This window comes from Sceloporus occidentalis, unplaced genomic scaffold (assembly GCF_023333645.1).
Source record: "Sceloporus occidentalis isolate IW3139 unplaced genomic scaffold, rSceOcc1.0.p SCAF_3, whole genome shotgun sequence".
Lineage (NCBI taxonomy): Eukaryota > Metazoa > Chordata > Lepidosauria > Squamata > Phrynosomatidae > Sceloporus > Sceloporus occidentalis.
Genome location: NW_028316983.1, coordinates 130,046,572 through 130,074,524, shown reverse-complemented (window position 1 = coordinate 130,074,524; position 27,953 = coordinate 130,046,572). Strand labels below are relative to the sequence as shown.

The 27,953-nt window shown below is 42.2% G+C and overlaps 1 protein-coding gene across 4 annotated transcripts; it reads right to left on the bottom strand.

The window, feature by feature from the left end:
• Window positions 1–265: 265 nt before the first annotated feature.
• APBB3 (amyloid beta precursor protein binding family B member 3) lies at window positions 266–26,697 on the bottom strand. 4 transcript variants are annotated; one of them, XM_089516270.1, is made up of 12 exons: window positions 26,626–26,697; window positions 14,602–14,780; window positions 12,799–12,878; window positions 11,910–11,970; window positions 10,573–10,719; window positions 9,496–9,623; window positions 8,982–9,096; window positions 8,378–8,465; window positions 6,985–7,068; window positions 5,983–6,098; window positions 2,835–3,038; window positions 266–1,920 (listed from the first exon to the last, which is right to left on the bottom strand). In XM_089516270.1, the coding sequence occupies exons 2-12, from the start codon at window positions 14,671–14,673 to the stop codon at window positions 1,687–1,689; spliced, it is 1,329 nt and encodes a 442-aa protein (XP_089372396.1). In that variant the 5' UTR covers window positions 14,674–14,780; window positions 26,626–26,697; the 3' UTR covers window positions 266–1,686. The 4 variants fall into 4 exon arrangements, with proteins under 4 accessions (XP_089372396.1, XP_089372394.1, XP_089372393.1 ...); XM_089516268.1 differs by lacking the exons at window positions 8,982–9,096; window positions 26,626–26,697 and adding exons at window positions 10,382–10,418; window positions 25,628–25,732; XM_089516267.1 differs by lacking the exon at window positions 26,626–26,697 and adding an exon at window positions 25,628–25,732.
• Between the last annotated feature and the right edge of the window lie 1,256 nt (window positions 26,698–27,953).

Genomic DNA, 27,953 nt, shown 5'->3' with positions numbered 1-27,953 from the left:
GCAAGGTTTTGGCCCATGTCCCTCCCACCTGCGACACTGTACACAACACCACACTTGCTCTCATTTAATTTAGTGGGATTCACTTTCAAGTAAACCCAGAGCTGCTCTGGTACTGTGTTGTTTGTAGATATTTGGGGGTATTTTGATTTGAATCCTAATTTAGACATTCTTATGGCATCTCCAACTCCCGTGATTCATTTTCACATCTACACAAGCAACTTATTCCAGCAGTAGTGTTTTTAAAAAAGGAAAATGGGAAAGCAAGTTTAGCTTTCTTCTATATTAGTAATTTATTTGCACAAATGATCAGATATAAAGTATCACTGAGGTAGACTTGAGTCTATCATAACCTAGGGGTAATAATAAATGAGTTACACCAGGCTGAAAACTGCAAAGGGAATGTATTTGGAGAACTCCCTCCCCTCTCGCCAGCCTCCGGCACCCACTTCTAACACAAATAAAGTGAAACTCAGTAAGACATTTCACCAATTGTTGAAGAAACATTATTTATATACTTTTTTTAAAAAATAAAAGGAATCCACAGAAAATGCTTACATTCTCCTTATCCTACTTCTTTTCTCACAAATGTGTTATCACTTGTTGGAGCTGCTCACCAGCACTGGGCCACACACGGCGATGGTCTGGATGGATGGTTCCCAATCCAAGTGCCAGGCTAGGCATGCTGGTGTTGTTATAAAAGACAAACATGAGTGCTGGTGCAACACATGTTGTTACAGACATTTTGCTAGTGGGCACTGGCACTGTGTGCACCATCTGCTTAGTGTCTATGCTTAATTATGGCCACTGGCTTATTTCAGAAGAGTTGCTTCCCCAATATCTGGGTGCTTGGCAACCTCTGATTACAGTGCTCCTGGCCACATGCTACTCAGACATATTCAGAAGCCAGATGATTGGCACAGCTTTTGCCAACAAAAAGGTGTTCTGCAATAGGTAGGGCTCTGCTATTCTTGGCTATATTGTGAAGGTGGAGTGTAGTCCCTCATGAAAATGAGGGATGGTCTCTGTGCCTCAAGGCATATATAAATTATGTGTCATTCCTTAAGGGCAATGCTTCTCTTATTTATGACTGATAACCCCAGAGGTCCACAAGCATATATTTGCTGCCTCAGACTAAGACAAGTGCTTGTTTGGAGCTGCAAAGATTGCTTCTTTCCACCGGGTCTGTAGTTGGGTTTTCATATGCCAAGCATTCATGCTACAGCTGCGGACATAAGACCAGAGATATCCACAGCTTTAACTACATAAAATCAAGTGCAGCTACTGCCTCAAGAAGCTATCATGCCTGCTTTGCTGTGTTCCACAAACCTCAGGGGTTAAGGAGTCAGATTTTAAGCCTGTGTGGTGCATTTGATGCTCGCTGCTCCACATGCCAAGGAACATTCCCAAACATTCACGTGCAGCATTCATCTCCCCCAAAGCAACCTCTCCTTTCCTCATAATATCTATATAGCAAGGGACTAGAAGAAATATGCATAGCATGTCCAGGATCAGACAGGGCCCTCCCCCAAGGGCTAGTCTTGCTTGCATCTGTTGGCTTTTTTAGCTTCAGTGAAAGACGTAATAGCCAACATTGCATTATCTATATTCTGAGCCTGGACATCAGAAGAAGGCTGCTGTTAAGTATCCCATGGGGCCCATCATCTCCTCCATGCTGTCTCTTTTGTCCTAAGGTGTCTGCAGCATGGAATACTTTTGACGGAATGCTTCGAAGAAAGAGAACACTCCTCTCTTGCGTGCAGGGCCCCCGCTCCCATTCTTTTGCAGAGAGTGCCCTGTGGCAGGAAAAGGGCACACTGGTGAGTCTACTGACACTGTCCTTTTCATTTTCAGGATGGAGCGTGAGCCAATTTTTGGTTTCATTCGTGATGTTGAAGCCACTAAGCACTTCTGATACTGAACCTATCAAAGAAACAACAAGGAAACCATGTTAAATTTCCAGTGCACAGCCAGCTACATTTAGAGAATCTTGCTATTTGTTTAGAGTCCTGGAGTTCTTAGAAGGAAGGATACCAAAAATAGTTCCTTCCCTGAACAACACCAAAGTTTCCCAAAATGCAACACAAAAAAACAAGACTCTGAACAAGGATGAAACTTTCTAGACACCCCACAGAAAGCATGTGGTGGACTGTCTTTACTTGGTCCAGGGCATCCTAACAAAGAATGAATCTGTTGTAAACATTACAATGGTCACTGTATCTTGACCTTTCCTGGTGTAAGCCTTTTCTGCCTGCCCTGTAGCTTTGTCAAGAATGGGGCAATTTATTTAACCCTATATGAGAAAAATCACTGATACCATCAGTAAGTAGAGTACGTGCATGATAATCTATTGATCAGGCACTTTGAAATTACTGAGCACTAGGACTTTGGCTGTCCAATGGGAAATGGAACCTTTACCACTCTGGAATTCAAAATGTGTTATTTCTCATACATAAATGTTCTATATCATCTGGCTCCAGAGGGAGAGAGGCAGGCCAGCTCCATCAGGCCTAGCCCAAAGTTAATTGAAGAGCCCTCCCTCCAGCCCATCTGCCATGGCCATGGCCTCAGAGGAAGAGACAAACTAATGAACCTGATCCCTTCTGCACCACCATTCTCTTATCCTTTTGTGTCATGTCTTTTTAAACTGTCAACCTGAGGGCAGGGAACTGTCTTTTTTTAAATTGTAAGCCGCTCTGAGAACCTTATTGGCTGAAAAGCAGTGTATAAATACTCCAAATAAATAAATATCAGATCAAGAACAAATTTGAGGTAGGTAGAAGACAAAGCATCTTTTGAAATCCTGCCCAGGACTCAGTCAGCATCTCAGTACTTACCATGCATGCAGCTTGAACTGCTTCTGAGATGATGACGGCATCTGGTTCGCACCAAAATGCTGTACACTGGAAACGTTGCTGCCCCATGTCAGTGATGAGGGCAAATGTGTGAGCATCTTTCCCAATCCCAATAAAAGTCACGTAGCGGACTTGGCATTGCCAAATGCAGGTGTCCTCCTCCTCCTCCTCTTTCTTCACCAAGTCCTTGAAGAAAACAATAAGGAATCCAATCAGATTAGATTAAGAATGCATCCAGGTGAGTACTCTTACATTTCACTTCATTTCAGCCCAGGTACTAACTTTTGTGTGTTCCCAATAAATAGGCTCTTCTACATCCCAGAATTGCAGTCATTTTTTAAAAGAAAAAGTTTGTTTTCCAAACCAAATACCAAGCTTGAGGTATTTCACGTTCTGATAAATCTGACATAGTGGCAAAAGGAGCTCAGACAGGATCAGAAAATTAAGCATTTTAAGTTACCTTAATTTCAGAGGGAGAGAAGAAAGATTGTGGATACCTCAGTGTTTAACTCACATTGCAGGGCTATCAATGTTTACCCAGAATTGGGAAACCTTATGTTCAGAGAGGCTTACTTTCAACAAAACATGTAAAGGAATGAAGCAAGCCTCCAACAAAATTCTATTCAGGGTTACTCAGAAATAGTTCCGTTAAGTGAAATGGAATTGGATTACCATGGATTGAGTTTTGGGTTTGCAGCCCTAGTTTTTGTTCTGTGCTAGCCGCTTGCCATAGTGTTGCATGATTTCAGCCAAGCATAATAATTTCTAAATCCCATTATTTCAGTGAAAGAGATTAATAAACTGCTCAATTCCTTTATAAAAATTAATGGAGACTTTAACTTTAGAGTGCTTTGAAATTAATGGGCTTTAGGGTGCTTAGGGGAGCACAGGAAGAAGGAGCAGAGGTTGTGAATGGTGGAAGGATGGTTCTTTTCCATTCTGACATTGAATCCCAATATGGTGGGAACTGGGGAGTCCTCTGCACAAACCCCACCCCACCAGGGTGACAGGATGTCATAACCGGAGAGGAGGACAAGACAGCACAAAATGTAAGATATTCAAGAAAAATGTAGGGCATTACAAAATTAAAACTAAAACAAAACAAACAAGCTTCATTTATATACCGCTTCATTCTGCCTAAGCAATGTACAGTATAAGCAGTTTACAACTGTAAGCTAATTTGCCCCCGACAATCTGGGTACTCATTTTAGCGACCTCAGAAGGATGCAAGCCTGATCAAGCTTGAGCCCTTTTGCTGGTCTTGAACTCGCAACCCTGTGGTTTTGAGTGAGTGGCTGCAGTACAGGCATTCCCAGGGGTGGATTGTATGGAAGAAGGCGCTCCTGTAAGTAATCTGGACCCAAGACATGTAGGCTTTAAAGGTTATAACCAACACCTTGTACCGCGCCCAGAAACTAATTGGCAGCCAGTGGAGAGATTTTAAGATTGGTTTTATATGGTCGGCTCTGGATTTACTGGCAACCAGTCTGGCTGTCATATTTTGCACTAGTTCCGAACTTGACACAAGGGTAGCCCCATGTAGAGTGCATTGCAGAAGTCAAGTCAAGAGTTACCAGCACGTGAATCATCGTTTCAAGGTCCTCTGGCTCCAGGTAGGGTCGTATCAGCCAAAGCTGATAGCAAACACTCCTGGCCATCACATCTATCTGTGCTGACAACTGGAGGGACAAGTCCAGGAGCACCCCCAAGCTGCAAACACGTCTTTTAGGGGAAGTGTGACCCCATCCAGGACTGGTTCACATATTTCCATACCCCGATTAGGAGCCCCTATAGCGAGTACCTCTGTCTTGTCAGGATTCAGCTTAAGTCTGTTTTTCCTCATCCAGTCCATTACCACTTTAAGACATTCATTTAGATGAGAGATGCCATCCTTAGTCACTGCAGCAGTCCGAGACATGGAGAAACATATCTGGGTGTCATCAGGATACTGATAACACCCCGCCCCATGTCTATGGATGATCTCACCCAGAGGCTTCATGTAAATATTAAATAGCATAGGAGACAGAATGGCGCCCTGATGGACACCAGATTTTAGCTCCCTTTTAGAGGGGCAACTGTCTCCCAGCATCACCATCTGGAATCTGCTTGAGAGATGGGAATAGAACCACTGCAATGAAGTGCCCCCAATTCCCAATTCTCCCAAGTGTTCCAGAAGGATACCATGTTTGATGGTATTGAAGGCTACTGAAAGGTCCAAAAGCACTAACAGGGTCACACTTCCCCTGTCGATGCCCAGACTTAACATGCATTGGTATTGGAATACTTTTGTCCTTTCTTTCTTCCCAAATCATCCCCCATACTCCCAGTCCCTACTTTCTCCACATGGACTACTTTAAATGCTGGTGCTCTCCCCCTGTCCTTTGCCCCGATTTTAACAGAAGTGACAAATAGCTACTTCACAAGGCTCGAAAACAATTTAACTACATACCACTCTGTCATCTATCTATCATGATTATACTGTAATTGCAAGAATATTCATTTACTCACTCACTCATTCATTCATTCATTGATAAATGTTTGTTTGCTTCCTTTACATACTACCCTTCTTCCAATTAACTCAAGACAGAGTAAATAACTATCATCCACCCTTCTCAGCCACACTGACACAATAATCAGCTAGACAGGCCTCAATTTACCAAGTTAAAAGGTGGTCATGTTAGTCAACAGTATCTAGAGCAGAAGGTGATGATTAAATGCTTTTAAATGTAGAAAGGAGTGTTTGGACAGGCACATAAACCCAGCAAATTGTAAAACAAGGTTGGATTGCAGAATATCTCTAGTTGAGAGATGAACTAGAAAGTGGAAGACTGTGTCCAGTATCACTGGATTTGCAGCCTGCATGTGCAGATCTAAGAAAACCTCTAACTACAGAGTGCCAAAGCATGTGGCAATTTCCAGCTCTTGGCATTCACAGCTTGACCCTACACAGCCAAACACCAGAAGGTATCTCTCACTTTGAATTAGCTCCCTGTTCAGCCTCTCTCTCTCTGCTAATCCAAATATAAGGCAGGCCACACAGCAGATGTAGTACCCCAGACAGGAGGGCAGCATTCAGTCATTTGGTGAGAGAAGAGGTTGCTGATATCACCAATGTTATGATAAGCCTTACCTCAGTCTGGTCTGCTTGCATCACAGAGTCTGAAATACTGATGACTGATGGAGCCCACTGCTCACGCTCCTGGCTGCTCATCAGGTCTTCAATAGCATTGTTCAGCACATCCATCCCTAATGTGGTGAGACAAGAAAGAAATCGACATGACAAGTCACTGCTGAACCAGAGATGTGAGCTTCTCAAGAACCAGGCTTTGGATTATAGAAACAGACAAGTTACTTTTACTAGTGAAAAAGAGCAACTCCAGGAACAAGGAGCTAAGGGGGAGAATGAGATGCCATGTGGTATTAGGGAGAAGGATGGCAGAAGGTCCCAATACCAGCCATATTGAAAGTAATATCTAGCCTGTCCTTGTCAAAAGACAATATTGAGATGCTTCAGGGATGCTTGTATCATTACAGTTTCCCACTCCTTGCATGAAATGGCCTTTAAAGAGCTGCAGAACATGGAAACTCTCTTTATACTACAATAACAATGGAGCATCTGCTGAAATTCATAGTGAACTACAGTAGTTACTACTATAGTAACTAGTATTCCTCCTCCCCATTATACAGCAGATGTGTACATCGGCTGTGCCTTTTTATTAAAAATGAAATCGGGCAAATAGATTGCAGAAGCACTGGGAAAGATATCATTAATTCTTCACCTATAGATACTTTACTCATAGATATTTTCTATACCTCAAGCTTTCTCACCTAGGGGCTGAGGGGAGATAAGGGAAGTTTCTCAAATCCTGGCTTTGTTCCAGGTCAAATGAGCTGAAAGATGTCTCACAGTTCCCTGGCAAAGATGGGAAGGTTGACTCATTAGAAGGAGTGCACCCAGAGGAAACAAGGAAGTCCTGCAGGAACCCAAAAGAGGATACACCTTTGCACCTCTTTTGTACAGATTCCTATAAACATCAAAATCAGGCAACAAATCTACTAACCTATCCTGCTGAGCACAGAGCAGTTTATCACACACAAACATAGGTTACAGAATTCAATGAAAGCTACGTACCCATGGCTTTGGTTACTGGTAAGCTGCCGATATACAAAACTTCAAATTTCTGGACAGACTCTCCCACAGCATCCAGAATGTCAACTGCCAGGAGCAAAAGACAATGAGCACAGCTTCTCCACTCTTATTGTTCAGTCAATAAATCCCAAGTTATTAGAGAAGAGAACGTTCTGAAACATGGCAACTGGAAGGAGCTAGCCACCTTCAAGCCTGATCCTAAGGCAAGTCCCAGTGAATTCAGGATAAAAATTGCCACATCACCGCATTTTTCATCAGGAACCCCCCCCCCCCCCAAAAAAAAAACACCAAGATCTGAGGTGCAAGTTTCTGTAGGAGCTACCAAACTGTGCACCAAAGGCCATATTCATCAAGAGTGCAAGCAAGACCATGCTGGTTGTTTTTCCCATGTTTGGAAGTCAACACAATGTGGCAGTGAAGCTGCCTTTCCCAGAAGGCCAAAACGATGGAGGCTTCTGTCTGGGGCTCACCACTTTTGTGCTTCTCTGGTGATATAAGTGGCTAGAAATAGTGCTTTGCCATTCAGTGCTCCCCCATCTTTGGGGTTTCTACTCACTTCTTGAATGATTATGAAAGTAAGCTTGCATAATTGTTGCTGACATGCATCTGGGCTGGACAGAGTGGCTTCCCATAGCTTTATCATAGTCCATGGTGTGAACAAATTTAAGAGGGAATCTCTGTCCCTAGCTGAATGAGAGGGTGTGCTATAAATGTAGCCTTGGAAAGGCCATGTGGACTCCATCCAAACCCCCCCCCTCACCTCAGGAGATATGCTCTGTGTATTTTCTGCTCATCTCATCAGGAGGCAGAAAAACCTGCTTTTACTGTATATACTCATGTGTAAGTCTAGAAATTTTAGTCAAAAAATTGACCCCCAAAATCTGGGTCGACTTACCCACGGGTCAATGTAAATACTGTTAAATAACTCTTATTTTTTTAAAAAGAGCCATCCCCTGATGAAAGGCAAGAACATAATCTGGAAGCACTGGTCCCCCTCTGCTCTCTCATCTATCCAGCTTTTAGTATGAGCACAAAGTGTCTGCTGGAATTTTTAAAAGTTGTTTTCCTTAGTTTCATCCTTCAGATCCTTTGCTACATGCCGCTAAGTTTTGCCCTTGACTTATCCTCAGGTCACATCAAAATCTATAATTTTGGCCACAAAACTTGCCCTCAATTTATACATGGGGTCGACTTATAGTTGAGTATATATGGTAGTTTTACTGTAATAAATGTAGCTTTTTGATTTTTCACACATACGACACAGTTTATTTCTGAATATGCAGGGGGATTCTTTATATCAGAACTCAGGAATAATTTCCTGAAGAGAGGATAAAGGCATGCTTGCACTGGAGTGCAGGGAATGTATAATTGGTACCTTGCCGAGATAAGGCATCTGGAGTGAGAGGTTCAAGAGTAACAGATCGACTGACGCAATTACTTGCCACTGTTCGCTCAGCCATGATCTGCAAGACAGAAAAAAGACATTACAGATTGGGAGCTACTATCTAAAGTTGAGACGGTGGGAAACCTCTTCCAAAATGGGAACCCAGGAGAGGACAAAGTTAATTGCCAAGAATGTATAGATTCTTTTCTGATCCTCAATACTATAGCTAAAAATAAAAAAAGGCCCCTTGCTTTAATAAATGTAGCCTGGTCCTAAGTCTGTTTACTGAGAAGTGCCGCTTAGTTGAACAGGATGTACTAACCAAACAAGCATGCATAGGACTAAAATTTTCTTTGTAGCTTTGACCCTCCACAGCAATGACTAGAAATCTAGTTCTGATGAATTCCATGTAGTTGAGTGCATAGTACAAAAGAATTATTTCTGACCATTAGACAACCTGGATAAAACTCCACTGGCTCTCTCCTCACAAAATGGTGCTGAGAACTCCTGAGCCTGCACTGTGGGGCCTAGGCACTCTTCTTTCTTCACGTGTGCATGCACATAAAGGGACTGTGCCACAAGTCAGGAGGGGTACCTTGGAGCACATTTCATGCAGGGCTTTGGCAATGGCCTTGGCAGGCACATTGCAGTGGAAGACATGGCACTTCAGCATACACGTGTCCTTGTCACTGGCAACGAAAGCAAAATCCCTGCAAGGAGAGGAGAGCCCAGTGAGCAAGGGCAGGGCTCCAAGTGCTTGTCCTGGCTGCAGAAGGAAAGGGGGTGCTTACCTGTCCCTTGGTCAAGCACAGCATGTAGGGAAAGAAGAAATGTGGATTAATGCTGGGTCCCCAAACAAGCAACCCCACTGAGGCTCTGGGGCTGAGTAGTAATGTCTTTTAATAAGAGAAGCAAGGGTCCTTGTGGAAAGGAGTAGAGGAACCTTATGGGAAGAAGAAGATGGCACTACAATTGTCCCTCTGTCACCACTAGAATGTTGCATTCCACAGTGCTTTGGTGCAATGCCTGGATTTGGAAGTTGCCCTTGGAGTTAAATTCCAGCCAGGCATCCCCTCTTCTCCCCTCCCAAAGCAAAGGCCACAACTTACCTGCCATTGTTGCAGCCCACACCCCAGACACGGATATTGATGATGGGCTGGCTGTGGATGAGGCTGTGGTCTAAAGGGTCCACCAGGCTCATGGTGTCTTTCTTCAGGATCATGACCATGTTTTGCCCCTGTAAAAGGAGACTCAAGGACTGTAACTGAACCCCAGTGTGTGAATGAAGGAGGGGAAGAACCTGCATGTGCCTCTCCCAACAAGAGTTACAATAAAATAGGGAGGAATTGGAATGAGGTCATCCACAGTAATACCAAAGACTACTACAGATGCTGTGGTACTGCCCTGTTTTTCTCCCATTCCAGACTAAGAAAACTGTTCAAGATTTGTTGCTTCTGACTTATGGTGACCCTAAGGCTATTGTAGGGATTTCATTGCAAGTTTCTTTAGAGGAAGTCTGCCATTGCCATCCTGAGGCTGAGAGTGTGTGACTTGCCCAATATCATCCAGTGGGTTTCTATGGCTGAGCCAGAATTTAAGCCCTGATCCCCGAGTGTCCTAATCGAATGCTCAAACCACTACACCACACTAGCCCTCATAATTAATAATTACAGTGCATTGACAGGATACATCTCAAATCCATAGATGCTTACTCTAGGATAGCAGAAATGGATCAGTCATGCCTTCTTAATCACCAATAATTTCAAATGTATCATTTTCCTATACTGGAAAGATATGCAGCCTAAGAACCCATTAACAACCCATTTTTGCTCAGCAAATATGAACTCATCACATATTGTAGATATTACATAAAATAATACGTTTTCCAAAATCTATGACAGACCTAAACTGGATGCTACACTTAACTGAATGCAAAGTTATTTTGTTTTTAACATTCCATAAACAAAAAACAAAACCTAAAAAAAATTGGCCTACCACTATCTCCTCCTCCTTCTGTGTACCTGAGTTGAAGCTGAGGGGGAAATGGAAACAAAACAGTGTCTGGGGGGGCTCAAGAATGCAAGGGTTACTTTTGGCAAAGGGGCTGCTGTAAGTCAATGGTGGAGGACAACTGTCAGGTTATGAGAAAATTTCCTCCCCTGGGGTCTGATGCCTTTGACACTCACCTCACCCCATCTGTCAGCGGGGTCCCAAGTGTCACACTTGTTCTGAGAGAGCTGTTGGATGCAATTATTCACTGCAATGCTGCTTTTGCCAGGAGCCAGGTCTTCCTCAGGGATCTCCACCCAGCCTAATGAACGCACAACAAAGCACTGGCAACAGAGACAAACGGGGAGGTCACTGCAAAGCATATGTCAAGTTTCCCCAGCTCTCATTCAGCTGTACAGCCCTGCCCATTCACTGCTGTTAGTGAATGTCTGGCCTAACAGGGAAAACAGAAATAGCCTTTCCCTGTCTGATTCTCAGCCATACTATGCCTAAGGTCAGATGATACAAATCCACACCTCGCCAACACTCTGAGTAGTTCTCTTTGAAATTCTACCCTGTGCCTGCCACTACAAAAACGAACCAGTTAACTATTCTTGTTTTTTATTAAGATGTATGTATACTATCATCTGCCAGTTCCATGTCACAAAAGAGCCTCCATACTTGTTTGTACCATTGTGTGCCCTTCAAGATGTAGAGGGGGGCCAGTGTTGAAGGAAGAGGAGGAGGAGAGGCTATTCTTCCTTCCACTTCATAAATTTATAGGTTGTATGGCCTCTTGGAAGAATGGCCAAAAAACTCTATTTGCCATATCAGTTAGTTATGTCACTTCCAGTCTCTAAATACGTACCCATACAATAAAGAAATTTCTCTTCATTCAGGTGGGAATTTAAACATGCCAGTTTGGGGTAATTTTATATGAGGCAGGACTAGAAAGGAGAGAAGTATCTGCAGGGGATCAGCTGACAAAGGCTGTTGTTGTTGTTGTTGTTGTATGTCTTCAAGTCATTTTCAACTTAAGGGGGCCCAAATGTGAACCTATCACGGGGTTTTCCGAGGCTGAGAATGTGTGATTTGCTCAAGGTCACCCAGTGGGTTTGCATGGAACCTTGGTTTCCAAAGTTGTAGTCCATTCAAGCTCTGGTCTCCAGAACCAGAGTCCAATGCTCAAACCACTATGCCATGCTGCCAAGGATAAACTAGTAAAAAGAATATTGATGGAAAAATTGCAATCTTACATACTCCCATGTAAGAGTAAGTTCCATTGCAATTAATAGCCTTCTTTCTGAGTAGCAAAACATAGCATTGCATTACAAGTCCTATGGGGAGAGAATTTCCAACGTTCTAAAGAAAAGCCTGGCATTTACACAGGGCATTCACAGGGAGCAATCTTCTATAGCTGCCTCCCTGAAATGGTCCTAACTATGCTGAATTCATCTTCCCCACTCCACCGCTCCTGCTTCTCCAAGTTTCTAAAATAAGTGCTCTCCATTTTTGCCACATTAGCCGACTGTACCTTGGAACCAGGCTCTTTGATGGTTTGATGATGCTCTTCTCCATGCCAGGTCAATGACGTGCTGTAACAGGAAAACAAACATAGCAGGAATGTGGAAATTCTGTTTATCCACACACCGAATCCCAGGAAAAAACAGAATGGCAACTGTGGATCTTGCTAGTGTCTCAGCTTTCTGGCACATCATCAAGTTTAATCTATAGTGATTCCCATTTGACATAGCCAAAAATGGACCTACTGTAACCATGAAGATTTATTAGGCCTACTATCATCTTCAGGGGGAGGTCTTGTTCTTCATGCCACATTCTGCAGGCTTCCAACTAGGCAGCAGAACTCAAAGCTTCTCTGCAATGATTCCCATCTTTAGAGATGACCTGCCTTCTGCAGTACATTGAGCACTTGTTGTTAGAAACTTTCTACATTTATTAAAATTTCACTTGATCGCCCTGGCATTTCTCAACCATTAACTGATTCAGTTTTATAAACCTGATCTTGTGGTGCCTTGTAACAGTAATATTGTTGTGCTTATTTTAAACTGAATAAATTATATTTTTCCTATTATAAAATGGGAACTGATTTGTAAATATACAATGATAGTATGGATGAAACTTGCATATATTTCTAAAATGTTTTCTACTTTCTCACAGAATATGTGTTGTGAAGACAGCAGGAAACAAGAGGGTACAGAAGCAAGACAACAATTCTCAAAATATCTTTACAACTAAAAAAAATTGTCAAGTAGGAACAAAACTGCTTTTATCTGTATTTGCACAGCTCTTTCTTATTTATCACCATAGAAAAACATGACAGGCCCCAGGGTTTATGTAACTTTTAAGTTACATAAGATTAGACATGCCAGGCTTTGTGTCATGTCCCTTGCAGAGAACCCTACCTTCTTCTGGGCAGTGATGCCATGGGGCTTGGGATGGGTCTCTCCCTGGACACATGTCTCATTGTAGCAGTCTGAGAATCCTGAATAAGGACAGAGAAGCAGCTTGTGAGAGTTGTTTCAGTCAGGAAGCTAACACAGCAGGGATAATAACAATGCACATTTAAAGCACTCCGCATGAATCGGTAGAGATTGGGGGAATTGTTGGTCTCCTGATGCTCACAGACAAGGGTTGATTCCCCTTCTCCAACCAGTGCACACAACTAGTCCCAGCATAAGAGACAACGAGATATAGGCCACAGAGGTTAAAAATGTTTCTTTTCTACACTATGCGTGCCAGCAAAAGAGCTATGAAGTACATGGATTTAGAGGCAGCCACTAGCAATAATTCCAAGGGCAAGATAGCATGCTGAAAAACATCTCAGGAGAGTGTGGAAGTATCATCGCTTGAGTAGCACTTTGGAATGGCAGCACACTCAAAGACAACAGGGCTGTTTTACCATAAGTAGTGGAAACACACAGGAGTTTATAAACTGTTAATGGGACATCAGGACAGTTTCTCTTGGTCATAGAGGGTGCATATTACTCCATATGGGATGGCCATAACATAGCATTTGAGCAAATGAACTAGTCAGCCTCCAGGTGAGCATTTCAGAGATAAGGAGAGCTAGGAAGGCAGTTTACTCCCCCTGCCCCTGCATCCCAACACCATTTGTTGACCACAGAAAAAAGAGGCGGCCTTCAGTTAGCTCTTTAGACAATGCTTTAAAAGCATTAGCTTACCTAAACAAAGGTGGTCCCTTCCAAATTAGGGAGTTTGAGGAAACAGGAGTCTCTAAGGAACATTCCCCTGACACTTGGGGCCCTCCAGGGTAAATAGAAGGATGTATCTCTTAACCATCCCTAAAGTCTTCTTTTATACCAGCAGCTTATGCTAGCCTTGGCCATTTACAAATCTGTTGGATCAGGCCTCAGATTAATACAGTATCTGACACACTGCACACAGACCCCATACCAACCCCATACCACCAAGTCTGAAGTCCAATGGAACTCTTGGGGGAAAATAAAACAGTGTCCGCTGCCAAGTAGCAATTCAAGTTCCCTTTGCCCCTGATAGAGAACTGGCTGTATTTCATCTAATTCTCAGAACTGGGTGTGACATTGTATCATTTCTAGTTGCTTTGGGAGCAGCCTTGAAGCCCAAGGGAGGAATACTCCCCCCACCCCTCTGTGGTTGCCCACTCAGCCTTAGAAGACAGACCCTATTCTCATGCTGCCTGATATAACCCTAAACATATGTAACTTACTGAAATCCACCCAATTAAATATATTTAGTATGCATTAAAGTCTCTCTGATATGGTAATTTATAGCTGAAATGCCACAGAAACTATAGCAATGATGCTTCACACGATAGTTTGCCCAAGTGGATGAGTTAACACCTCCACCATGCCTTCTGAATATTAGTCTTCACGTTCAGCTTTGAAAATCAAGTATTTCTCTTGCTCAGGAATGCCAAGAACTTATGCAGAAGCTTTTGTGCTGCAAAAGTTGGTGGGTAAGGCTGAGTCCACAGTTGCTATCCCATTATTTCTAATTACAAGGCTCTGCCATTGCCAAAGAGGTATGAGTTTGCATTTATTAATTGTGTTATATATTGTGTTAAGATTTTTAAATCCCAGTGGCTGAAGCTGTGTTGACATCATTAAATGACATCATTTAAGGGAGAAAGCAAGCCCTGGACTGTTGATTTTTTTGAGTCCATGGAAAGCATTATTCATTTACAAAAGGCTGTAGAATATTGATACCGTTTCTGGTAAAGCTGCTTCCACACTCTGTCCCTGGTCAGAGGTGCAGGATGGGTGTTGCCACTGGGTCATGCCTGTGGGCACATGCCAATAGTAGGTCCCTGAGGAGTCGTGGATTTTCCTCCATCCTGGGGGAAGATCAAGATCTGCTTCCAGATTCTGGTCATTCCAAAGATTATCTAAGGAGAGAAGATACATTAAATGAGGGGAAATAAAGGTGCATTACAAACACTGAAGAAAAACTCTATTTTCCTTTCTTTAAGACATCACTTCTATCCATTCTTCTTCCTCTTCTTGGTTTCACTTCGCGAACGAAGATTCAGGAAGGACTCATCCGTGCTTTCTACAAGAATGTTGATGACGTTGGATGTATCCTTCGAGCCTGTGCAATGGATTTTTATGGTGGAACGCAACGTGCACAGAACTGGCTCACCCTTTAAACCAGAGGTTTGACTGCTGAGGCCTGGACAAGCATGGACGGTGGCAACGAGGTCCTCAGGTCGTAGGTTTGATTAGCGTTTCCTTCTATCCATAAGATACCTAATACAGTGGTACCCCGGGTTACGAATTTAATTCGTTCCGCCGCCGCGTTCGTAACCCGGAAACTTTCGCTAGCCGAAAAGCCCATAGGCGCTAATAGCGAAAGCCGCGATTTCGTGCGAAATCGCGCCGAAAAGCACCAAATTTTTTTTCGTAACCCGGAATAACCTTCGTAACCCGGAACTGTTTTTTTCAATGGATTTTTTTCGTAACCCGGAAATTTCGTAAGGCGGCGCATTCGTATCCCGAGGTACCACTGTAATATGGCACCTACTTTGTTTCTGGAGAAACTGTACCATTGTTTTAAATACCTTACATACCCAACTATTTTAATAACTAATGGGGAGAAAATCCAAATATTTAACCTGAACAACTTTACTGATTTTGATTTTAGTTTGGCCTACATGCTTAGGCTACTGGGAACAGTAGGTAAACGGTAGGTATGGTTAGAGCCAGATTTTATGTATACTAGCCTGTACTACTGCAGTTAAGATGTTGCCTAATCTTCATGGAATTCTTTTCCACCCCTTCTAAACAATGCTATCTTTAGTTATCTTATTCAGTTAATCAAGAACTAGTCTCAATTAGAGTAGACCCATTCAATCAATTGCAAATGAACATGTATATAATTTTTTTGTCTGAGGAAAAAAATGGCATGGCTGAAATCTGGGCACTTTTTAACAACTCTTCAGGTGACAATGCCATACAATTCCTCCCTTGAAGTTCTAGTTCTTTGTGAGTTCAGGAAGAAAATGTGACTTTGGGAGGGACAAAAATGTCCCAGTGGCCTAGAGATAAAGTAGGTCTCATTCAGCAAAGATCTATAACTTTAATTAGAAAACCCTTACTTGCACTTTCTATCTCTAATTACTTTTTATTCAGTGTAGTGCCAAATTATTGATGTGATTGGTTAGTAACCGCTGAGACATTTTTATTCCTGACTTCTTTTCACTTTTCTTTTCCTTCTATAATGACACTGGTATTTTGACACTTAAAAAAGAAAAATGAGAAGAAACCATTACAGTATTAAGAACCCTGCCCAACACAAGGAATAATAATTATGGGGTGATTCACCAAAGCTGTGTCCCTTCTGAACAGGAAGCAGTAAGAAGGAAATGAGCTTTTAATTAAAGCAGAGCTGGCAATTGTAAAGAGTGAAGCGACATCCCATTTTGACAATTTTGCTAGAAAAATAAGATCTGGAAGTGACCAGAAGTTGGCTTTTGCTTACAGCCTTCCCCTCCCAAGGCGAGTAAAGGAATCGGCAAAAGAGTATTACACAACAGAATGTTCCAACTTCATCTTACCATTGTAAACAGATTAAATCTACACCCATATGGCAATATGTAAGAAAATTAGCAAAAGCCTGCAATTCCAGTATTAGATTTGGCAAACAAAACATGAACTAAATTCTCATGGGCAGTTCTGAACTCAAAAGTTCTAATGATATAATGCCCTGGGATACTACTGAGAGCTATATCAGCATCTTCAAACTCCCCTACTCCTTCCCAAAGAAGAAGGCAAGCACTGAGTTCACCCATAATTAATAATTTAAATATACCCTCAGTGATTTTTTTTGTTATCAGCAATTATCTGCTTGCTTTTGTACTACTTCTCAGACTAATAAGAACAAAAGATACTCTATCAGGCTGAGGATAAGAGAGAATTCTGGAAAGTACAACTTGTGTGATCAAAACATACATGGAGGAAAAACACCTCCCCTCCATCTAGTTGCAGTGTCTCAGAGCCAGACTTGATTATACAAAGGTGCATGAACCATCTCTCAGTATTTTTCTAACCAACAAAAAATCTATGGAGGTTGTGACTAGAAAGAGAAGAAAGGAGGGAGAGAGAGAGAATGAGATCCACAGCCTGTAAGTTTGGGGCATTTTCCCCATTCAAAATTGGTTAAATACTATCCCAGCTAATCCAAGTACTCTTGGTTACTCTTGTTGTTTTGAATATTGCACTACACAGCCTTAATGGCTACCTGGCAGTCAAGGCATGTGTTTTGTGTTTTGATGGATTCAGCCTTTGATATACAGAGTCCTTGGTAGATACAGTCTGACACATAAACCATATAACTGCCTGGGAATTCCAGTAGTCATTACAGTTGCTGTTGAATGTTTCTAATTAAGAATCTCACATACAAGTATACTTCAACTCAGAGAACAAATCCAGAATTTGATAATCTTGTACTATGGTTGCTTGTGATTCTCATGAGTCTCTGTTCTCTTCTGTTTTGGCATCAAGCTTGTGTTTTTGGCCCAGTCTGTCCATTCTATTTCTTTTTTAAAAGTACTAGAGAGGCTTCATACATCAGAAAGAATGCTTCAATCAACCTGGTAAGGCACCCACTAATCCCATGGCTGCTTGGCCCAAGGAGCCATTGGATCCTGGAGACAGTGGAAGAACTACAATGGATAAAAATAGATGCCCACTATTGAAAAACTGAGCTTTGTGCAGGCTGCATGGGATTTTGCTGGACTGTAGTGGTGATTAATGGAAGACCTAGGGATCTTAGCTGATGTTAGTTAGATGCTAACAACAGTTAATTAGATGCTAACAGAAGCCTCAAGTCCACTAGAGGACGTGGAATCAGAACTTCCTCAGATATTTTGAAAGAATGTGCTGAAATATGTGAAAACAACCTGTGCAGAGATCTGACAAAAAGCAGTATTTTTGGCAACCAACCCCAAAATTAATTCATAAGACCCTCTTCTGCCAGGGAACCCTGCCAGACAAGCACTACTGGGCTACATGGATAAAGAGCTCAGCTTGGAATACTGCGTCCAGTTCTCAGCATCACAATTCCATGGCAGGGGTTGGACTCGATTGCCCTCATGGTATCTTCAGTCTATGATTCTGTGATTCTATGATTTTATCTTTTGAACTGCTCTGGAAATGTTAGCACTGAATTCTATGAAATTAGTTAAAGACATTCTTTAATATTATTATTATTGGAAATAGAAGGGTAAAACCAAACTAAAACCAGAAACATCAAACCAGCTAAGTCTCCAAAGCTCAGTAGGCTGATATTTTCTTCCTTACCATCCTTTATATAAAATCTTATTAGGCTCTTGACAGATTGTAAAAGAATAGCTGCTGCCCACAAAATATTTATTTTGCAGCACACAGTGCTCTCAGAGCTGTACAAACTGCATAATTTGTAGTTAGTATTGTAGTATTGATTCTGACTTATGGTGACCCTATCCTAGGATTTTCTTGGCAAGATTTATTTATTGGAGGCTTGCCATTGCTTTTCTCTAAGGTAGTGAGAGTATGACACTCTAGGTCACCCAGTGGATTTCTATGGCTGATCTCTCAGAATCCTAGTCCAATACTCAAACCACTACACCATGCTGGCTTTCAATAAAATGATGACTGGCTACACCAATAATGGACAATGTAATTTCAGATGGGCAAAGCTAAAGGAGGAAATAATTTAAGAGGTCGATATAGGAAAGTCTCTAAGGATCCTAGGGCAGACAATCCCACTTTCCCTGACTGCCTGCACTCCCGGGACATGGATATGAAGGCACCAGAGTAAGAAATAAAGCTAAATGTGCAATCTGGTGTTTCTCTGCAGGACATCCAGGAGCAGGGCTGTAACCGTAACTGTATCTGCCCCAGTGAGCACAGCTAAAAATATCCAAAGGTCAGTGTGCCCCTTCTGCTTTATTATCCTGGTGATTCTCTCAGTATGAAGGGGACAGAAGGTGAATAATCCATCACTTGCAGTTCAATTACATACTGCAAGCCCTGCTATCTGTGCCTGCCAAGCTGCATTCTATTTAATCAGGCCTAGCAATCCTTTGAAGCAGTTCAACCAGCTGCCAGCAGCAGCCCAGCAGTTGCCACTTTTGACACACAGAGATCAAATAAAAGAGAGTCTGACTCATCTAGATCCTGACAGACAGGTATGCATCGCTTTCACACATACACACAGAGAAGAAGAGAGAGAGAGCACTTTGGTAACTTGGTTTAGGGGTTTAGCAAGAGGCAAAGGGCTGGACTGTTAGATCTTCACGTTGGCATTCTTCAGCTGGTAAGATGAACTTTTGGAGTCAATAGAAAAAGGAAAAAGAAAAGTGAACATCAAAATATTTCACTAGAGTCTTCAAACTGGCTCCTTGTTAACTTATGCAGTGTTAGAATGAAGGCTTCTCAACTTTTCTACACCCACATGCAGAATACCTGCCAAGTCATGACAATACTTCATTCATCTGACAAAGTGGATACTAATCCACAAAACCTTATGCCATAATAATATGTTAGTCTTAAAACATTAGGTGCTACAAGACCCTCCAGTCTGTTGCTTTTGCTGCAAGACTCATAGCCTCTTCTCTAGATGTTGTTACAAAAATCCTAGAAAATGGAGGTAGCAGGTTATTCTAAAGAAAAAATGTTCTGATTTTCATTTCTTTAAAACGGAGTCCTTTCCCCAAACCCCTACTCACTGAGAGTTTATTAATCTAGTCAGTGAGCTGAAAGCTCAGTTCAGCCAAAGCTGAGCTCTAGTTTTATACTGTAACCCATAGATGCATCTCAATCAGCTCTTCCATCTGCTCCTGTTTTGTGAGAAACTGCCACAGCTCACAAGCTGGCAACACCTTTTGCAAAGGGAAAGGATGTGTTTTGCATTCCTAAAGCATTTGCCTTCTGTTTTGTTTAAAAGTTCTTGCAATCCAGACTGGGAGAGGGGGGAGGTAAGACCAACTATCAAAATCCCAAAAGGGATGAGAGGGAACAGGAATCCAACCCCACTGTACAACTTAGTTGACTGCCAGACTAAGACCCCTGCTGCCAGAAGACTAATGTCTCTCAGACTAGTAGTGTTCCCCAGACTACTGAGCACCTGCTGCTACTATTACCATCATTCCACATTATTCACTTCCTACAGGATGGGGTGTGGTGTTTCCCTGTCAAATGGTGGTGGCAGTTTGGAATAGGAAATAAAAAAGGTCCCATTGTCATCTGTGACAATTGCCTGCCCTGTTAGATTACCCCAGATGCCATGTCTCTTCCATACTGACATCCAGAAAGTTCTTCAGGCAGTCACAGGATGTGCATGAGCCTTTCTGAATGCCTGGGCCCTGAGTGGCTGCCTGGCCATGTTGAACACTGAAGGAGACCATGTTTGTTGGTAACCTAAAGCCATAAATGCCACTCCATCCCTTCCTGTTCATCTTCTGCTTTCATGGGTGGTATAGCTATATTTTTTGGTTAGAGAAGGCATCCCTCTGAGAGTCAGGTTTGGCAAAATAACTCAGGTCTGGTACAGACTGGTGTAAAGGGCTGGCCTGGGGCCAATTTTAGGGCTTGGGGGAGTGGAGCGTCCGCACGCTCCTGAGCCCTACCACGCTGTCTGGGTGCCATCATGATTCACCATATCAACACGGGGAGTGCCATGATGATGTATGTGCAGCACAGCACCACGCATACATCATCAGTGCATGCAAGGGAGGTAATGGCAACCCCCCCCCGCAAGGCACAAAAAACCTGCGCCAGGAGTAGGTTCTTTTTAAGCCTCACTGAGGCCACAGCGTTTGTTTGCTGTGGCCTCTATCCAGGGGAGAAGGCTGCCCTTTTCCCCCAATCTGTACCGGGCCTCAGTTTCTTGCTTCTTATACAACACTAGTGAGCAAAGTCTGTCCCAACAGATATTAGGCTCCAACTTCTACCAGTAGTTGGTTTTAATAATTGATAAGCCACCTTGAATCTCTGTATTGGGATGGGGGAAATAAATGAATAAAACAATCACAGACTAATAATATTGGGATCTGACAGTTGCTGGGGACATTCAGCAATGCTCAGAATTAGTTGTCAAATGTCTAGTGGGGAATGGGTTATTTTCATTTTCCTGTCACTACTGCTCTGGTGAAATTCAGGCTGCAGTCAAATAAGAAAAAATGTCAGGAGATATGGGTGCTGTGTCTTGTTGGAAAACAGAAATAGGATGGTTTGTTGTAAAACCTGGGCTATAAAAGCAAATGTCAAGCAGTAGAACTACCATTTCTGTTTTCCTACTGCTGAAACACGTCATTAAATTGCAGAGAAGAGGAAAAAAAGTCCTAACCTTCTCCCTCCCCACCTCCGCAAACCAATAAACTATTATACTTGTGCCAACTCTGAGAATTTAATCAAGGAAATGCAGCTTTCACAGATGGGATTAATCTAGCTAGAACAGGCTACAGCAAAGTGAGTATACAAGCTATAACCACAGTTCAGCTCATGCCTTCCAAACCCAGACTAGGACATAGTCTGTGTGGAGTGCTGTTAGTAACTCTTCTTCATTTGTATTTGAAACAAACCTGGAAACATTTCCTGTACAAAAAGGACGCAAATGGACATCCAAAAAGCTTGGATATAATGTGGGAGTCTTTAATAAATTCTCTTTAATAAAATCCTAGTTTTCATAAATATTTGCAAATTCAGAGCAATCTTTTTGCTATGTGGGTACTATCAGGAGTCTTCATTATAGCCTTCATCATAGGGCTCATCATATATGAAAATGAAAATGCATGTTGTTATTCAAAGACATAGCAGACATGCATCTCTGGACATTTTTTCTTATTGAATGCAGCCTGAATTTCCCCGGAGCAGTAGTGACAGAAAAATGAAAATGTATGTTATTCCAAAATAAGAATAAAAATGGAGCCTTTCTCCATCTACCTAACAGCATGCTAACTGAAATTAGAAGGGTTATCATCAAAGATCAAGCCTTCTCAATTGTAGCACCCCACATAGGGAAGAGTGCTTTAATGCCAGGTGTATTTGCCTAGATTTTCCAGTTTATTTTATATCCAATTTTAACTGTTTTATTGTCCTGCTTGGATTTTATCATTCAGTAAATATACACTAAGTTTTTCTGCTTGTATTTTTATTGTGTTTTAGTATTCTTAAGTATTAGGTGTCCTGAGGAATTTAACAGCTGGGCAGCACACACATTTTCAAGTTGCATAAACAAGCTATGATAGAATATGATGCTTGTATGATGATTCACCCAGTGAGACTGTGTTGGTTTGCAATCCACACTTACCTTTAAATAAGACATTCAGTCCAGTTCACATAAAAATGTAAAAATCAGACCCCTTTTTCATAGCTTGCTCTGTGCGTTGTCATTGTCTTTCTACCCACCCCACTCCTCATACGTGTTTCCATCTGCAGGCACCAAAGCTGGCTGAAGAGCAGGGCAAAAACCATATTAATTGAATAAAATAAATGCAAAGACTAGAAAGTTTAACAAGTAGGTAAGCCTGTGGCATGCCCCCCTCCCACAGCGAAGGATCTAACAGGTTCTCCTCTTTCCACAAAAGCACTAAGCCGTTTGCAATAGGTGTGATATCTCAGAATATCTAAGATCTCTGCTCACAAGAATAGGCAAATCATGGCAAGATTTCATATTCATTGCTATTAGGAGATAACCCCCTAAGACTGTTGGGGGGGAGCATACTGTAGTTATGGCTCTTACCTACCAACTCAAACTCAAAATGTGGAGACTTGAAATTAAATTTTTAAAAGCTTAAAGTGGGGGGGGACTTGATTGTTAGATATGTTTAGGAATAGATTACTACACAGACAGACAATTGGCATTGTCTGATCTGATCCCTGGAACAAGTATAATTTTACAGACAAATAAAATGCTTTTCAAGTTATAAGGAACACTGGCAGAATATTTTTAGCTATCTCTTTAAGACTGTACAGTATATGTAATATGTATGCAATACCTAAACATACATATGGATGCTACCTGAGCACACATTCCAATCTGTGATGTCCTGCAATGTTTTATTAAGAGCAGTCAATCATGAGGGGCTCAATTTATGCAACAGAACTCAGTTCTCTTCCCCGGATCACTGTCTGGAGAACTGTATGGTCATAGGAATACATGAAACTGGATTATTAATTTGAGGTCCTCGGCACATCTGTTGTTGTTGTTGCTGTATACCTTCAAGCCATTTCTGATTATGGAAACCCCATCATGGGGTTTTCTTGGCAAGATATGTTCACAGTGGGTTTGCCTCCTCTGCACATCTACAAGGGAACACATTCTACTAAAACTGGTAGGCTTTGCTTTCATACAGCTGCTTTGTTGGAAGCGTACAGTGATTTGGAGCTGTCAGTTATCCAGGCTTAGATTTTTAAGTCTATCACATATGTTTTTTGCGGGGAGGAGGGGGACACTAAATACATTTTATGAAACCATGTAACTTGTGATGCTGAGCCGACGTGTGTGTGTGTGTGTGTTGTGTGTTGTGTGCCTTCAAGTTATTTTTGACTTATGGTGACCCTAAGGGGGACCAACACTCAAACTAGTACTCCATGCTGGCTCTCTCTAGGCTTGTGGATATTTAAAAGCCCAAGCCAGCTTTGCCCAGTATTTAGAGGAGCAGAGCCTCTCTCCCTTCAGCACCATGGAAAGCTGCCTGAGGGCTGCAAGGGCCATGGCTTGGTGCTGAATTGTGCTTAAGCTGGACTCTTTGGCTGTTTTCTATCGCTGGAGAAAAACAGTCCAGAGTTGCAGGTGTCTCCAACCTGAGGCTTTCTGTCTCTACCAGTGTATTTGTGTTTACGAATCAGGGGACAGTGTTGGATGATGACTCTGGAGACCAGGGTTCAAATCCCCACTCAAGCATAAAAACCCACTGGGCGACCCTGGGAGAGTCACACACTCTCAACTTGCCAAGAAGGAATAGCTTTCACTTAGGGTTACCATAAGCAAAGAATGACTTAGAGGCACACAGCAACGACAACAACAACAGCAGCAGGGTCTCCACTGTCCGAAACACATTGCAGAAATAACCCAGTCTGAGATGGCTTTAACTGCCCTGGCTCAGTGCTAGGAAATCCTGGGAACTGAAGTTTTATGAGACGTTGAGCCTTCTCTGTCAGAGAGCTCTGGTGCCACAATAAACTACAATTCCCAGGACTCCCTGGAGAAGAGGCAGACAGGCCATGACAGAAAAGGCTAAATGCCTCACAAGCCTACAGTTCCCAGGATTTCCTAGCAATGAGCCAGGGCAGTGAAAGCAATCTCAGACTGGGTTATTCCTGCAGTGTGTTTTGGACCCTTTTTAGCCCCTGTGATGTCGCTGTCAGAGTAGCTGTAGGGACAGAGTTTGCATCTCCCAGTCTGTAGTGAATTCTTGTGCCTGCATTGCCATCAGAGCTATGTATCCCTTTGCAGATAAGTCAGAAAGGACTTGGAAGCACACAACAACAGCAGCAGCAGAAGGGGAGCCTACATCCCCTTCCCTCGCCAACCATTTTGTAGCACTCAAAACTCTTTTGACTAGGAGGCTAAGAGAGAGAGTGTGTGTGTGTCTTGGTGAATGGGGAAGAGAGGGGTATAAAGCCTGGGAGAGCCCAGGGGGGCACCTCATAGTGTGTGTCTGTGTGTGTGTATATATATATATATATATATATATATGTGTGTGTGTGTGTGTCTGTGTGTATATATATATATGTGTGTGTGTATATATGTGTGTGCATATATATATGCATGTATGTGTCTCTCTGTGTGTATATATGTGTGTGTGTATATATATGCGTGTGTGTATACATGGGTGTGTATATATATGTGTGTGTGTGTATATGTGTGTGCATATATATATGCATGTATGTGTGTATATATGTGTGTACATATATATGCGTGTGTATATGTGTGTGTATATATATATATATACATACATGCATGTGTGTCTCTCTGTGTGTATATATGTGTGTGTGTGTGTGTGTATATATGCATGTATATGTGTGTGCGTGTATATATATATATATATGCATGTGTGTCTCTGTGTGTATATATGCGTGTGTGTATATATATGCATGTGTGTATATATGTGTGTGTATATATATATGTGTGTGTATATATATGTGTGTGTGTATATATATATGCATGTATGTGTCTCTCTGTGTGTATATATGTGTGTGTCTGTGTATATATCTGTGTGTGTCTGTGCCCGTTTGCCTGTGTGTGTGTGTGTGTGTATATATATATATATATATATGTCTCTGTGTGTGTGTGTATATATATATATATATATATATACAGACACACACACACATAAACACACACACAGTGTGTGTGTGTATACATACATATAATGTTCTGTGTGTATACATATACACAAAAATACAAACAGAGGTCCCTCCATTTGGACTGAGTCGTTAGGAAACCTCTCTGCCCTGAGCATCCCGTGAGGCAGGGAGACTGTGAGGATGGAAGGAAGGAAGGAAGGAAGGAGAGAGAGAGAGAGAGAGAGAGAGAGAGAGGGCTGTTGTCAATTAGAATGAGGCGAGGGTCGGAAGAGCGCGCGCTGAAGGGAGGTCGCCTGAGACACAACGCCTCGGCGTGGCTTTGGGTCTGGGCCTCCGAGGGCCCGCCTCAGGCGACCTCCTCTCCCTCAGCACCAGCGGCGCCCATTAGGAAGTCTCCCACTTCCCGCCCTTTTCCTCGCCCCCTACCCCACATTCTCCTCACCGTCGCAGTTGACCAGGATAATGGCCAGCATATAGTCCTTGCCCAGCATGGCTCAGCCTGCCTTCTTCCCTTCCTTCCTTCCTTCCAGCGGTGTTTACGGCCTGTGAGGGCGGCGCCTCCCTTTTGGCCTAGGCGGGCGGAGCAGCAGGAGGAGGCTGGGCCTAGAGGCCTGTTTCGTCGCCGTCGTCAAGCAGCATCAAACACCGCCTCAGGCTCCCCTCAGTCAGGAGGAGGGCTAGGCCTGCGCATTCCCGCCAAAGGGCAGAGCGGGCCATGATTATGCTATACAATATGCACACACACACACACACACACACATATACATGTTGTGTGTGTGTGTGTGTGTGTATATATATACATACATACTATATTAAATTTCAATACACAGTAAAATAAAAACATTTTTGTACTTCCACGTTAGATTTTGTGTCGTTTATCCATTTACATTCACGTGTGTGTATGTGTGTGCGTGTGTATACATATGTGTGTGAGTGTATACATGTGTGTGCGTGTATATAGATATATGTGTGTGTGTATATAGATATATATGCATGTGTGCGTGAGTATTCATATATAGATGTGTGTGTGTGTATACATATGTGTGTGAGTGTATACATGTGTGTGCATGTATATAGATCCCTGTATATGTGTGTGTGTATATAGATATATATGCATGTGTGCGTGAGTATTCATATATAAAGGTGTGTGCATGTGTATACATATGTGTGTGTGTATACATGTGTGTGCGTGTATATAGATATATGTGTGTGTGTATATAGATATATATGCATGTGTGCATGAGTATTCATATATAAAGATGTGTGTGTGTGTGTGTGTGTGTGTGTGTATATATATATATATACTTATTTATACCCCACTCTTCAGCCAAGGCTCTCAGAGCAGCTTACAATTTGTGTGTGTGTATGTGTGTTTTGTTTTGACACTCAAATTTCATTTAACACTGAAATTTTCTACCCAGGTTATACCTTAAAACTCACCAGTCTTGCTTTATTTTTCATACGGAGCCGTCTTTCCACTCCAAGTCTCTGTAGTCTCCATTATAACTCCCATGTCTGGCCTGAATGGTTCAGCTATTGTAGTTTATGCTACAACTTCTGTTGCACAGTTAGTTTCAAAGGTTCTTCAAGAGCCCTTTGGGTACTGATATTCCAGACTTAACACGGTTAATCTTAATTTTAAATTATGGCCTGGGAAATCAGTATGCAAAGGGGAACTTGTACAAAACATGCATCTGAGGAACTAGGCCCAAGACTATGAAAGCTCATACTACCCACTTCTTTCTTTCAGTTAGTCTCAAAGGTCTAACATGGCCATAACTTAGAATTCAAAGATTCAACCATATGTTAGTCAGTATGCAATATCAGTAAGCAAAGAGATCTTGAAGACCCTTTGAAATTAACTGTGTAAAAGACGTTGCAGCATAAGCTTTTGTAGACATCTGAGGAAGTAGACCAAGTCTACAAAAACTCATGCTACAACTTCTTTTGCGCAATCTCAAAAGTGCTGCAAGACATGTATAAGAAATGGAGAAAGAGGGGAAATCACCAAAGAGACATTCAAACAAATAGTGAGCACATATAGGGCTAAAGTCAGGAAGGCTAAAGCACAGGCTTGCTAGAGAAGTTCAGAATAATAAAAAGGGCTTTTTGGGGGAATGTTCACAAGTTTATGGTTATATTTAAAAGCGACCTGATTTGCCTCCTTGTAAAAGATCGGTGGTGAGGTTATGCCACAATATTAAACCAATCAGGCTTTAGAGCGCCACAAACCTCTTCTTCTTTTGGATGCAGACATGTATCTTGGTGTGAGTGTGAGAGAGGGGTTGTGTGTTTTTCCGCTGAAACAGATTTCTTTGGCACTAAAGTCTCTCCGTTCTATGCAACTGTTCTTGGTTTTGCAGAAAATAGCAGCAACATTATGGTCAAAGTACAAAATGCGGCTGCACCAGCTCCTAATTCCTTTGTCAGAACAACCCTTCCTTGTCCTTTCGGGAGAAGGCTCCCCAGTTTATTTATTTATTATGGTATTTATACCCCACCCTCCAGCCCTAAAGGCTATCAGAGCAGCTTACAATTATTCCACCACCCAAATGTACTGTAATTACATTTTCTACATGAAGACGTCTTCAGAAATTCAGTGCGTTCTCCCTACATAGCAGCCTGTGGGTTCACAAAGGAAGGAGACATGCTGGATTCCAAGGAAACATCTTCCATGAATTGCAAATGGACATTAAATTTCCTTAACTTTGAAACTCTACCTTTGACATGGCCAAAGGGTAGCCCTCCCTACCATCTGAACTGAGACC

What these genes read in the sequence shown, in the direction of transcription:
- APBB3 (XM_089516267.1), bottom strand. Translation starts at nt 25,676, where the DNA reads ATGCTGGGCAAGGACTATATGCTGGCCATTATCCTGGTCAACTGCGAC. An exon ending in TATCCTGGTCAACTGCGACG is followed by an intron (nt 14,781 to 25,627) that starts GTGAGGAGAATG and finishes TTCTCTCCTTAG; the next exon opens with ATAATCTTTGGAATGACCAG. An exon ending in AGATGCCTTATCTCGGCAAG is followed by an intron (nt 7,069 to 8,377) that starts GTACCAATTATA and finishes TGCTCCTGGCAG; the next exon opens with TTGACATTCTGGATGCTGTG.